Source organism: Gymnoscopelus microlampas, assembly GCF_963454915.1.
Source record: "Gymnoscopelus microlampas genome assembly, chromosome: 1".
In the NCBI taxonomy this organism is placed as follows: domain Eukaryota; kingdom Metazoa; phylum Chordata; class Actinopteri; order Myctophiformes; family Myctophidae; genus Gymnoscopelus; species Gymnoscopelus microlampas.
This window is the reverse complement of record NC_139962.1, coordinates 46,296,760-46,311,500: the sequence shown is the minus strand read 5'-3', so window position 1 is coordinate 46,311,500 and position 14,741 is coordinate 46,296,760. Positions and strand designations below refer to the sequence as shown.

The 14,741-nt window shown below is 39.6% G+C and overlaps 1 protein-coding gene and 1 long non-coding RNA gene across 2 annotated transcripts; one reads left to right on the top strand and one right to left on the bottom strand.

Moving 5' to 3' along the window:
* The first annotated feature begins 7,841 nt into the window (after positions 1-7,841).
* On the top strand, positions 7,842-9,580 carry LOC311046301. Its single transcript, XR_014600863.1, has 3 exons — positions 7,842-7,926; positions 8,603-8,696; positions 9,182-9,580. It is a non-coding gene; the product is annotated as an uncharacterized lncRNA (long non-coding RNA).
* A 2,120-nt stretch (positions 9,581-11,700) lies between these two features.
* mis12 (MIS12 kinetochore complex component) lies at positions 11,701-14,657 on the bottom strand. The gene is made up of 3 exons (XM_084056319.1): positions 14,437-14,657; positions 13,449-13,674; positions 11,701-12,125 (listed from the first exon to the last, which is right to left on the bottom strand). The coding sequence occupies exons 1-3, from the start codon at positions 14,649-14,651 to the stop codon at positions 11,823-11,825; spliced, it is 744 nt and encodes a 247-aa protein (XP_083912445.1). The 5' UTR covers positions 14,652-14,657; the 3' UTR covers positions 11,701-11,822.
* Between the last annotated feature and the right edge of the window lie 84 nt (positions 14,658-14,741).

Below are 14,741 nucleotides of genomic sequence, written 5' to 3'. Positions count from 1 at the left end.
AATAATAAATAATATTGATAATAATTACTACAAATAATATAAATCTACAAAGTAACTTGTAAAAAACGTTTTTAAATAATTGTAGTGGACAACAAAATGGACATACTCCACTACAGTAAAGTAACTATAACCCTAACCTCAAAATTGTACTTGACTAAATGTACTTCATTACTTGCCACCACTGTCTACTCTATTCTCTCTCTCTCTCTCTCTCTCTCTCTCTCTCTCTCTCTCTCTCTCTCTCTCTCTCTTTCATGAGAGTGGGAGCAGAGTGTATGGAACTGACTTGACCATTCAAGCCATTCTTTACCGTTCTAAATTCACCTTCCTGGAGCTGTCATCATTTTCTTTTCCCTTCTCTCTTTTGTCTCTGGCCTGTTTCCATGCCAGCAGTCTCCAGCTGCAGGCAAGCTCATGAAGCCAGCGGCTGGACAACAGCTGGCGTGTATGTAACTGTCAGACAGCTGCATACAGCTGCTGTGTCCTTGTAGTAATTCCACAATGTCTTTTATAGGCGCGCTACACACACACACACACACACACACACACACACACACACACACACACACACACACACACACACACACACACACACACACACACACACACACACACACACACACACACACACACACACACACACACACACACACACCAAAGACTACACCTGGTCAGGGTGTACACACACACACACACACACACACACACACACACACACACACAAAATTGTGAAATCAGGGCAGTTATTAATAAATAATAATAATTAAAATGATAATGTATACCATAATCCCACAGGGGAAATTCAGCTTCAGCTTCACCCAGCTGATGGCTGCTCAAGTGGTCATATTGAGCGCTCATGCAGGGGAGAGCAGTTAGGGATTTGTCTTGTTCATCATGGACACCTCGACACATAGCCGGCACTGGGAATCAAACCTGGGACCTTCTGTTTGCCAGGAGCTCGGCCTCTATACCCATAGGGCCATAGGGCCATGCCCCATCAGTTTTGGCCTCATGTCCCTCAGAAATGGAATCATGTACATCATGGGACCCACATGAGAACAGCGTGCCTCCGGCCAGCTATCTAAGTGTAGTGCGTATATGGGGAGCCTCGCCCCAAAGGGGCGAGGCGCCCCCTATTGGGCGGGGGCGCGGGCGGGGACTTCTTTCTTCTACAATAGAAGAGTTAGGACGTCACATTCTAATACAACCAAAATACCCAATCTCGGCCTCAGTGGCGCACCTCGCTAATCATTAGACCCCCAACCCACTACCACTGGGAGTCTGGGTTCGACTCCCGCTTGGGGAGAAACTTTTTCTGTCATCCGCGGACTACTTTTTTTCGCCGATAAAGTATAGTTTTGGACCATGACGGAGGCGCGCCGACTCAGCAGACCTTGAGGCTGAGGAGTCGCGCCCGAGCATCTCCAGGCGCGAGTGCCCGCGACGACCAGCCAATGGTCTGCTAGTCGACTAAGCGCCGTCCGAGTTATGTACCGATAGGGACAGAATAGTAAATATTATTGGTGAGGACTGCGTCTGCCCCACTGACTGCGTTTGCCCCAACTGCCACTCAAAGTGACTACTGGCCAATCACAGTGCGTCTCAACTTCCGGGTACACAAACGCACTACATTCCCAAAGCTGGCGTGGCTCCGATGTGGATCTCACACTTCATGTGACCAGCCTGTAATGTCAGTCTTCTATGACACTGTTTCCCAAACAGTGGGTAGGGACCCATTGGTGGGTCGCGGACCGATTTTTATGTAAGTAAATGTTTTTAAGTAAATATCCCTTTATTTTTTGTTTACCACATTTTGTTTTCAATTATTTTTACATGAGATTTTCAAAAATGTCCACAAAACAATTTCCACAGAAACATTCTGAAAAGTTAAAAAAAAGAAAAGAAAAGAAAAGAAAAGATAGTCGATCTACAAGCTCACAACGCAGATGTGTTGTGAGCTTGTAGATCACTAGTTTGGGTCCCAGGGAGACTTTTCTCTTTTGGGTCTTGAGCTTAAAAGTTTGGGAACCAGTGATTTATGACATATATATGATGTATGATCTCAAATTTGGGCAAGAATTCAGCCCGATCAGAGCCCATTGACTTCCATTATCAAATGAAAGTTAAATATTTTAGATATAAAATATGCAAAGCAGTCAAGCAGTTTTCAAGATTAGCACCGGACACACAGACAGACCCCTCTTTTAGACTGCTCGCCTCTGAGGAGCCACACGGTAAAAAATGATATGCCTGTACTGCCCCAGTTGATTTCACAGTTTTCTCCTCTGCTTCTTTCCTGTCAATATAATTGCTAGTGAAGATTTCACATAAAAAACGTATCTCTGAAAGTTAAGACAGTTTAATAAATTAGCAAATTAATAAGACTAAGAAACATAATACTATACGCTCACGTTGCTTGTATATCACTACAATGTGTACTTAGCTGACCCAGTGGCCTAATAAGTGTTATGTCCACTTTAAGCCTCTTCCCACCAAAAACAGCTGCAATGCTGCTGAGACAGACAGGCAGTGGGAGTTAAGTTGATTATCTTAATTTCTAACATGCAGATTGCCATGAAACATGTTGTGTACCTTCATGCTCCCTAGAGGATGGCCCCTACAGAATTTGGTGAACCACTGGCCTTTCCTCTAATGCCAGCCATAGACCAAAATGGCCAGTTGCACACATGATATCTCACAATCTAATGGGCAGTAAAATACCCATGGCCGTAAAACTTGCTTAGCACATTCATGCTCCCTGTAAGATGAATTATATCTCTTTGAGTGACCCCCTGACATATCCTCTTGGGCCAAAATATCATCTTCTCACACAAGATATCACATTGTTTTCCCTTTAACAGCACTGTAACAAGCTCAGTTGCAGGACAGACGACAACCAAGGTTTCGATATCAAAACACACTTTACTTTCAAGTATCTATACACATAATTATGCTGCTTGTCATGTTGTTGCTCTCTATGAATATATGTGGAGATGGGTGATTTATCCTGTGTACACCCAGCTGTGCATGTGTGACTTCTTAGATCAGCCATCCTCCATCACACAAGCACCCTTTGACCAATTTACAGTCAGATGTATAGTATAAGCAACAGAGGCTGTTAGAATAGTCTTGTTTTAGTACTGCCCAATTATCACTATGTGCTGCTGTCTATAAAGAATCTAACCATAACTCTTATAATATGCCAGATATACAGTAGCCCACTCACACAGTTCTGCAATAAAAAGCATTATTGGGGCACCAATGCATTTAGCTCACAGTAAAACAAATAAAATAAAAAAAGCATTGGCTAATCTTGCCAACAGGATCAAAACAGGATGTAAAATTGTCGGAGAACGTTTACAAAGAGTTTTTTCCAGTAAGGAAACATAAAACCTATGTGTTTGCTTTCCTCATATTGTGAAATTCAAATTCTTGCAAATACTTGCAATATTTAGTGTTAAAAAATTTTTTTTTACTTTACTTCATATGGGAGGAGTCTTGGTATGCTGGTCTGATTCCCAAATCAGAGACACACACACACACACACACACACACACCACTGTCTTGTTGTTTTCACACTTCCCCATCTGGACTGGTCATTCCACATGTCAATCACAGCAGGGCAGTGAGTGCGCGCACACACACACACACACACACACACACACACACACACACACACACACACACACACACACACACACACACACACACACACACACACACACACACACACACACACACACACACACACACACACACACACACACACACACACACACACACACACAAACATTCCAGCACTCCAAAAGGAATGTTGCTGCTAAAAGCAAATGTTGAGTGTTTGTTTTGGATACGTTATTGTTGCTGTTTATGCTGTCTTACTTTCTCTGAATTGTTTGTGTTGTTGTTAAAGTTGTAAATCTGACATCGCTGACATCAGTTGATTGATTCTGATGATTCTGTCTCCAGCTAAATAAACTCTTCTCGCTTCACTATTATGATGTCTCTACCTCATTTAGGTAATACAATTATAGTTTCAAAGAAGGACTTTTTCCTTAATTATTTCTTTAAAGGACTACATTGCAAAATGTCTTTATTTGCATCTGGTAACAAAACATTTTAACTGCATGGAAAAAGTGTATTTCTCCATCATGCATCCCCCTGATCCTAACCAACGTTTTTTTAATTAAATTATAATCTGAAGTAGCCATTTTTAGGACACCGAAGACCCAGTCAGTCAGTATTGAGAACGTTTTAATATGAATTATTATTATTATTATTATTATTATTATTATTATTATTATGTCCTACATTTCATAACTGCAGTACTGCCATGACAACTGATTTCCCCAGTGGGATCAATAAAGGTCTATCTAAATTGGCTTATTATTTATTATTAAATAACAAATGTCATTTGACTCTGTTGTCAAAACATTTTCCAAATTCAATATGTCACCATTCAGGTATGCTGAATAAATGTGTGTTTCCAGTTTGCAACAACCTACTGTGTAAATCATCCTACTGTGAATGATGTGGATTCCCAGAGGCAGTTTTTAAAGACCACCAATATTCAGTTCGGGCACGCAGATGCTGCCCCCTACTTGTTACAATGAGAAACACTTGCAACTAATAATGGCCATCAGTTTCAATTAAGAATGATGACAATACTACTAAAAGACATCTGGTTCGATTCCTATGTTTAAGCAGTCTGTATGTGAAACTGAGACTTGAATTTTGACTACATTGTTTCATTCCTACATGTGCTGCAATGACAGTTGAATTTCCCTTGGGAATCTGTGTTGAATAAAGCCTGTCTGTCTGACCGACCTTCTGAAAACTGGGACTACAGCAGTTATGCACAGTTATGCACAGAGCCTATTAGTGGGAGCCTGTGTGTCTCAGGTTTGAACACATCACTGCTACAAAATGATATAAAAAAACAGTGGTGTAAAGTAATTAAGTACATTTACTCAAGTACTGTACTTCAGTAATTTTTTTTAGGTATTTGTACTTTACTGGAGTATTTTGAATTTCCAATACTTTTACTTCTACTCCACTACATCTCAGAGGCAAATATTGTACTTTTACTCCACTACAATTATTTGAAAACTTGAGTTACTAGTTACTTTGCAGATATAAATGATTACATTATAAAACCACTTTAGCCCTATTCTATACCTAGGCTATTTGAAAATAGCCGATCTACAAGCTAACAACGTGTTGCATCGCGGCACGTTGTGAGCTTGTAGGTCTGCTATTTTCAAACATTTTAGTACTTTTACTTTTGGTACTTAAAGTACATTTTGATACCAATACTTTTGTACTTTTACTCAAGTCATCTTTTTTAATTCCAGACTTTTATTTGTAACAGAGTACTTCTACATTGCAGTATTGATACTTTTACCTAAGTAAAACATTTGTGTACTTTTTCCACCACTGTCAAAAACAAAACAAAAACATTGTTACACTTGCACAGTTGAACACTCAGGACTTACAGCAGCAAAAGGACACCAGCCAAATAGTGTTGTTGAGACATCATTTCACCACATGCTTCATATTGCACAAAGCCCAATTTACAGATGAGATGTGGTGTATCCTTAAACTCAGATGAACACGTTTTTGCTTAAGTCTTACTTCATACTGTTTAATAGATTGTAAGGGCTGTTTTTAGACACAATCAATGATTTGCTTGCAACATATGTTATGAGTTGGTGACAGCTGAATCTGTGTCAACTGAGTTGCTTTTTTCAGAGATATGAAACACTAATGTGACTGATGTGAAATTCTGATGTGAAATTCTGATGTGAAATTCAAACAATGCCTGTTTCAAATATTGTACTGCTCCTTCTTTGAAGAGACACTCATTATGCACTGTATTTCTCTTTAAACACAGGGCTAGAATATAGTTCATACTTCATACCCCCAAAATAATCATATTTGAACTGGGGACCCCCCCCCCCCCCCCCAAATAATCGTATTTGAACTGGGGACCTCCCAAAATATTCATATTTGAACTGGGGATCACCCACCCTGACAAGCACTTGGAATTGAGGCATTACATTTAGTTTGACTCAGTTCTGCGTTGCGAGGCGTTGTGAGCCTGTAGATCAGCTATTTTAAAATATATTTCTTATATTATTTGACAATTTGGCCAATGTTTCACCAGTTCTTATAGCATAGTTTTGTTGATTACTTTTAACACAGTAATGGTCTTTTCTTTTACTTTTTTTAGGTATTAAAACGGTCTTAAAAGTCCTTGGTGATAACTGTGTTAGCCTATAGTGTGCACAAGAAAGTTGGCACTGATCTGTTCAGCGGTTTGTGAGATTAGCTCCAGACAGACTTAGACGGCTACCTCTTTCAGAGCCACCCCATATAAATCATATTTTTACTCTCGATGGAAACTTGATCAATTGATCTGAGGATATTCAAAAATAAGTTAATTTAATAATCTGAATGACAACTGTGGCGGCAGTTGCTGTCAGGTCTGCATAACAACATCAATATAATGATTGCTTCATCAATGGAGTGTTCAAATGAGGGCAGTCATTACTAACTATACATCAAAGTCTTTTTCCAGACTAAAGAAATGACTCTGTCTGGGACTTGGAAAATATGTTGTGGTTTTCCATGTGGATTGTACACTGTACATTTTGACTCCTCAAACTATTATTTGGAATACAAAATTAGTTGCAGGCCTACTTTTGGTTGGTCCCCACATGACAACTCAGTATGTCTTTGATGGAGCCTGGGTCCCAGAGCAAACATAATTCACTTATTTGTACCATGCTGTATGGCTATAGTTACCTTAATCACTTTGACTTATTTGAGTCTTTAGGTAAGCAACTTCATTTCTGACTGTTACCTCAGATTACAATAAAACAAAGTCTTGGTGGTCAGAATTTGTGAATAGTGTTGCCTGACTTAAATGAGAAATGTAAATTGTAAATCTAGGGGGACATTTTAGAAGTGAACAAATTGAAAGGCAACAAGCTATCGTGTTTGTAAGGAACTTGTTTACAGAAGTCTGTATTAATCATATGTAGCCTAATGTATTTCTAGCCAGGTCTCTCTTGTAAAATATTGTTTTTGTCTCAATGAGACTGGTTAGATAAAAGGTTCAAATCATTCAATGAATAAATAAAAATCACCTATATGATTGATATGAAACTAGAGCAGAGAGTAATTTCATCCATATCCTGAAATACATTGATTACAAAACCATTAAAATGTTTAGAAAGATAAGTCACTATGTGGTTTCAATGACAGAGCACATTTATCTATTCCACAATACAAGGAGCGAATTCCAAATCTGTATGCAATTTAGCTATCAATCCTTATGAAGTCAAATGTTCTAAATATAGACATTTATTGATCCCGCAGGAGGAAATCAGTTTCCATGCACAGCATTTAAAGTTAGAGTTAATATCCTGGCACCATTGTTACATTTGGGGTTGAAATGTACACATTTATTGAAAGGACAGTATTGTACAATTCTCCAAATATGTGATCCAACCTCTTGACTATAATGTGCCAATCTCCAAACTTTTAACAGTTAATTTTGAAACTTCAGTAAGAACCCCCCAAACACACACACATGCACGCACGCACGCACAAGTATAGTGTAATAGTTAAGATGACCTTGAGCAACCCCACCTCTGTTCAAGTGAAACAGTTGAAGTCAGTCACAGTACCGGGTAGCTCCCAGTTGGTGCGAATTATGTGTAATCCCTAAATTCGGGAAATGGGGGGGGTGTTTCATAACCTTGTGTTTCACAACCCTTCTCTGAAACCCATTGCTACTTCTGTACTTACTGTACATCCTGTATGGTCACGGTGGGGAAGTCCAACGAAGACACGATAAACAGGAGTGACAGGCAGAAGTCAAAACACCACCGACGACATAACCTCATAACCTGCAAGTGAGTAAGTAGTCTGTTTATCACATTGTTCTCTCATGGCCCTGAAATCCATAATTTAATTAAAGTAAAGATAATCTAATAATGCATACATAGCTTATGTAGAACTAATAAATACCCTGAAGCCAATTCCTGTACAATATAACAGAATACACAACAGAAAAATGATACAATATACACAAACAATGCTTTTTGTACCCTTCTTGGAAGTTGTATTCCATAGTGGTTCTCAAAGTGAGGTCCGGGTCCCTCAGGGGTCCTTGAGGGGGCTCCAGGGGGTCTCCAGGGGGTCTCCAGCAAAAGAAAGAGAGAGGAAAAGTTGAACTAATCCCATTTTTCCCATCCAATTTTATACTTAAGCTATTTTGAGGAAAACAAATCTTGATAAATGTATAAGATATCTTAACACAAATCATCTCCTATGGGGGCTTCCAGGAAAAAAATCATTTGTAAAGGGGTCCTTTACAAATGTTTGAGAACCACTGTTCTATACAATGTTGCAAGTAGTTGGATATGGGTTCTTGGCAATATCAAAGAGATGTAGCTTTGTTTACCCTGTCCCATTTTAGAGATTTCAACCCAGACTGACAATTATGGGTGTAGGTTTTTTCCATCTAGTAAACTCTAATATTCCTATATTATTTTCCAGTTTTTAACAAATATTATAATATTTTTGATCACAGAGTAATGTACAAGAACTCTTTGAGCACTAATGAGGAGCTTCGTCAGGGGGAAGTCCTCACCAGTGTCAACGGGCAATACAAGGCTATCTTCCAGGTGAGATATAAAACTATCAAGGTGTAATTAACAGGGTTGGCTTCATTCAAGAAAAAGGAAGATGAACTTGTACACATTTTCAATAAATTACAGGAATGAATGAGAATGACAGATAGGCAATAAATATTTCCTGTTTTTAATTTGAGCGAATCAACTGTAATTTTAAATGAACTGTAACTTGGAGGTATATACTAGTGTTTGACCCCACCCCCCCACAAATCCCATTAGACACTTTGAACTAAAGCTTAATTCATACTCCATAGTATGATGGTTCAAGTGTTTTTCAAGTTAGTAGTCAGCTTGAACACATGTCAGCAAGCAACACCGTCGCACAATGTAGTAACTATACACTTTAGTCCTATTCAAAAATAATAATAATTTTAAATCAGTTTTTACTATAATGACATACCTAAAATAGGGACACCAGGGTGGAAGTAGTTAAGTTTGAAAGATACTCATACAAAGAACATGTCCTTAACCCACAGACTGATAGTAACTTGGTCATCTATGAAGACAAGAAGCCTGACCAGAAGCCTTGCTGGCAGACAGACACAGCCCATACCCTTGGGATACGCATCATTATGCAAGATGACATGAATCTGGTGATGTACACAGCGGACAGCAGACCAGTTTGGGCCACTGAGCAGAAAGCTGGTGAACCACTATCCCAAAGGATGCGGCTTACTCTCACCAACCAAGGTCATCTGGAGGTCGACAAGGACGGGTTGAACATCTGGACCTCTGCCACTTCAAATGGCATCAAATTCTCATGAGTCACAGATGATACTGCCGGCAATATTAACCATGTAAACCCTATATACTTAGTAAAGTTTACCAGAGTTACCTTTTGGGTGAACTTAGGAAATAAAGAAATGCAATGGTTACTTGTTGTACAGTTTCTATCAGCAATTATGTACGCTTAATTTGACAAACAATAAAAAATCAGCCATTTAACCAGTCATTTAGCTACGTAAAAGTTTACAGTAGTCAATGCAGATCTACAAGCTCACAACGTTATTTTCCAAATGTTTGCCTATTTCTTATATTATTTAACAATTTAGTCAATGTTTTACCAGTTTTTATGGTATAGTTTGATTATTTTGGTGCAGTAATGGTCTTTTTTCTTTTTTTGAGGTATTAAAAAAGGTCTTAAGTCCTTAAATTGTCACTTCACTGTCATCTAGGGACCCTGCCAAAATCATGTGGAGACCCACCTGCGGGGTCCCGACCCACAGGTTGAGAACCACTGTAGTAGATCACATCACATGGACAAAAAAAGTAGCTAAATTATCCTCCAAAGTATTAACATAAAACAATGAATTAAATGTAACTAAAGCATACAATGCAAGGAACTAACTCCCTTGTGCAATAATTCTCAAGTGCTGCTTGTGGAAAGTAATTGGTAACCTTAAAGTCATTACATTTAATAGGACAAAATAATGCATGAGATTTTATTTGTGGGGTTAACCCCATCCATGCTGTAAAGTCCCACAACTACCAGCTCCTTTACACTTTTTCACGCACAACTCTTTAGATACAATAAGCTACTGTTGTAAATTGGAAATGAACCTGCAACCGGGTCTTACAATGCAGGGAACTAAAATAAAATAAACCGACACTAGAGGTTATACTTTCTATTAAGTTAAAATACACCATACACTATAATTCAAAAATAGTTCTCATTTAGAAAATTACACACACACACACACACACACACACACACACACACACACACACACACAACAGCAGTAGACCATCTATATCAACATGCAGAGAGGGCCCTCTGCTGGAGATTATTTGCTGTCAGATATGTCTTGCAGTGTATCTCAACAAGTGGGTTAGGGCTCAAACATTGCCCGCAAGACAGGGTAACAAAAACAGCAAAATGGATACCAGTCAGTATATTTGTTACCAACTTCTAACTGATAATTCAGGATATGTTGTTCTAAAGAAATGGAGGAGTATGGTTCATGCATGTCTGCCAGCCCATCAAGATGGCAACAGATAAACATTGCCATTATGAACTCTGAATATGCTTTTTTTTTTTACAGTATGCTTATACTATTTTTTTTATCTGGTTATGCTTGCTTTGAACATTTTTTTAAAGATTTATATATTGAGTTTTGCGCTATTCATTCTTTCACTGTCTCTTAAAATGCGATTTCGTTTTCTGATGCGTGCAGACGGAAATGGCAAATAAAGAAATCTTGATCATCAGTGTGAGGAACTGTGCACATTTTCGCACCCAGCCATCCAGAGGTCAAGTTGTTTCAAGGAGTTTGAAGAATTTGAGTGCGGTCTCAAGAGAAAACCAGACCACAACTATACCTCCTGCATACCACATCCCTGTAGGGTCGAGTGGAAACCGAGTCCAAAAGCATTACTTTTCAGGAAATGGAAAAAAGATACCAAAATGTATCCAATGTTATTGACACAAGCTCTTAATACTTTTCATTGGTTCAATATTGATAAAACCCACAGACAGACTTAACCACTTTCGCTGTAATTTCTTTTCAAACATAGTAAAGAAATTGATGATCTACGCTACTTTTGTGTGGCACTGTAGTTTGACAAAGACAAAGTGGGGCTTTATTTTACGATAAAACATAAAAAGTTGACATACGGAGATACGTTTCTGCCCGATAGCAACGATAGGCACACTTTCTTGGATGCACAGAGACAGTGGAGCTGAGCGAAGTATGAAGTGGATGCAAATCCAGTCTCAGAATGCAGTGGTAATCCGTCTACCTCAGAACAGAACAGATGGACTGCTCCACCAGGGATGTAATCACAGTCACAACAAGTTATGTACAGCACGTGGCTCTTGAAGTAGGGTCTAGGGACCCCCAGGGGTTCTTGGGGGTCCCCAGCTAAATTAGTTTAACCCCTGACTGTATGAATATGGTACATCGGCTATTTGGACAAGAAAATAATGTTTGAAAAAAGTTTTATTTATGTTTTAACAAATATTTTTATAAACAAGGTTTATTTTCAGTTTTCCATATATGCAACTGAATTAAGCAATGCATTTAATGATGAACTGTACATTTTACATAATAAATTCAGCACTGAAATCAACAATTCCTCAACTCCAAACCCCCTCCACACCAGAATAGCCACATCAACCTATTGACTCATTTTATTTTGCACCTCTTGAAACACACAATGTGGAGCCTTGTGGTAGATCTCCGCTACACAGTCCTCAAGTTTTTTAACAGCGTCCTTCACCTGTTGGATGCTGCCCTGGAACCTTCCCGTTCCATCCTTGGTCATCTTGGTCGTCTCAGCCATCCACTTCAGAATTCCATCCAGGAGCTCCTGTGTCTCCTTCTGCTCCTCCAGCTCCGCCAGGAGGGCCTGTCTGCAACACACTTCTGCCTCATAGGCCCTATGGAGCTCTGCAATGGAAGACTCCAGCCTCAGCACCTCCTGTATGGAATAGGACCAAAGTCAAACAACATATCAGATTCTGTTACTTAAAATACGGTCAATAGGACAGGACAGATACACGCACACACACAGAGATTGTGAATTAATAGAAGGTCCGGATATCAGTGTTCATGTAACTAGACCATACCCGGTGAAGTGTGCAGGCGAAAGTAGTTGCAATCGTGGGGTTATTGCATGTCCTGTCGCGTGAGCAGTGTGCTTCCCCAAGTCGTTTCACTCAACTCGCCTGTCTCTCCCCGCACCCGCCCCGCCCCCCGCTACTGCGACCGGGGGTAAAAAGTCCGCGCTGTAGACACACACAGGCGCGACGCATGCGCAGTTTGATCAAGAGCCCACCATTGTTTGACACATAAACGCTAATAAGAAGCTGAGATTTGATGAAATTGAAAAATGGGCTTCACTGTTAAGTTCAGATGGTAATGGTCAATGGCTGTGTGCAAAATCAGAGCAATTGGTCCAGCCACTGAGGAGAACCGGGTAGCTTCACTCACTCACCTACCACTACAGACAGAGGTTACTAGAATTATAGTAGGATTAGCCTATTTTGTATAACATGGAGTTGATGCGTTTTGATGTACGCATTATTTTCTTTTGCATAAGGAGGTTATTTATGCATATGTGTGGTTACGGTATATAATTGTCTTGCTCATGTATGTTATTCTAAACGACACAGTACATAGCCATGTCACCTTTGACATTTACGCAATGTGTTGTGTCCCTTTTAAGAAACAAATGTTATATGTATTTGTTAGATGTAAATATTATTTACATACATACACCAACCAATTGTTGCTGGGGTTCATCGTCTGTGGTTGTAGGGAGGTACACAACAGTCTAGAGCATAAAGACTGACACACTTTTTGAACACAGCAGATTTAAATGAGAATGTGACAAATATTGTATAAATGACATGACACCCTTTAGAGTTTAGAGCGTGCCGTACATCATGGTGTACTGTAAGGTCAGTCGTATGCAGCATGCCATGTTTTTACCCCGCTGTAGCTTTTAACGCCGATCTACAAGCTCACAACGCCTCGTAGCGCGAGGTGTTGTGAGCTTGTAGATTGGATATTTTCACAATTTTTGCCTATTTTTTATATTATTTGAAAATGTGGCCAATGTTTGACCAGTTTTTATAGTTAAGTTTGATGATTACTTTTGAGGCAGTAATGGTCTTTTTGTCTTTTCTTGAGGTTTTAAAAAGATCCTAAAAGTCCTTAAATTGTCACCTCACCATCATCTGGGGACCTCCCCAAAGTCATGTGGGAACGACCCACAGGTCATGTGGTCATCAAAACTTACCTGTATGTCTTGGGGGTACTGTCTGTGTTGCTGGTCTTCAGCCAACAGGACGTTGGGTGGTATTGTAAGGCATTCGTTCACCAGCAGCTTCTTCATCCTCTCCGCCAGACGCTGAAATCGTTTCTCTAGGAACTGCTGGAGGTTCTGGCTGCACTCCCTCGCCCTCCGCAGACGCACCTCCTCGCCGTCCGGCTCAGTGCCTTTGGTGGTCCGCCTCACACACACCCAGTGGTGGAAAAAGTATTCACATTTTTTTACTTAAGTAAAAGTATCAATACTGCAATGTAGAAATACTCTGTTAAAAAGTAAAAGTCCAGAATTCTAAATTTACTTCAGTAAAAAGGTATTGGTATCAAAATGTACTTAAAGTACCAAAAGTAGAAAGTACTCATTATGCAGAATGTCTTTTCAAATGTGTAAATTGTAGATCTACAAGCTCACAATGTGTTGTGTGTGGCTATTTTCAAATAGCCGAATGGGCTGAAGTGGTTAATGCATGTTTTGTAACTTGCAAATGTACTTGAGTAAAAGAACAAAATAATTGGTATCAAAATGTTCTTAAAGTAGGCTACCAAAAGTAGAAATTACTCATCAAGCAGAATGTCCCATTTCACAAGTTTTCAAATGTATAAAATCTTTTGAAAATAGCAATCTACAAGCTCACAAGGCGTTGCGATGCGACACGTTGTGAGCTTGTAGATCGGCTATTTTCAAAAGGCCAAAATGTATCGGCTGAAGTGGTTAATGTAGGCTATGTTTTGTAATAATAGTCAAAATCTACAAAGTAACTAGAAACTTAAGTTTTCAAATAATTGTAGAGGAGTAAAAAGCACAATATATATTTGCCTCTAAGATGTAGTAGTGTAGTAGAAGTAAAAGTACTGAAAACTGTCTGGAAATACTCCAGTTAAGTAAACAAAATACCTCAAAATTGTACTTAAGTAAATGTACTTAGTTACTTTACACCACTGCACAGTGCACACAGACCTTCTCCACGGCCAGTAGGATCTCGTACAGACTCTCGCGGAAGGCTCCACAGATCCTCAGCATGCATGTCTCCGGGGTGAAGTTGAAGAACTGGGCCTCGTACAGCTTCATGTCGTCCATAACGTCCCTGTCCTCCTGGTCTCTGACTTGACGGCCAGCAGTAGTCATTTCAGCTGCAACCTCCCGTGTTGTTTCCATATTTGTTTCCCGCGCCATGTTGAATCTTCTCCTCTTCAGCGCGCAAAAGTGACGTAGAACCTCATGACTAGTGTTGCCAGATTCTGCGAGAGAAACAAGCAACCACGT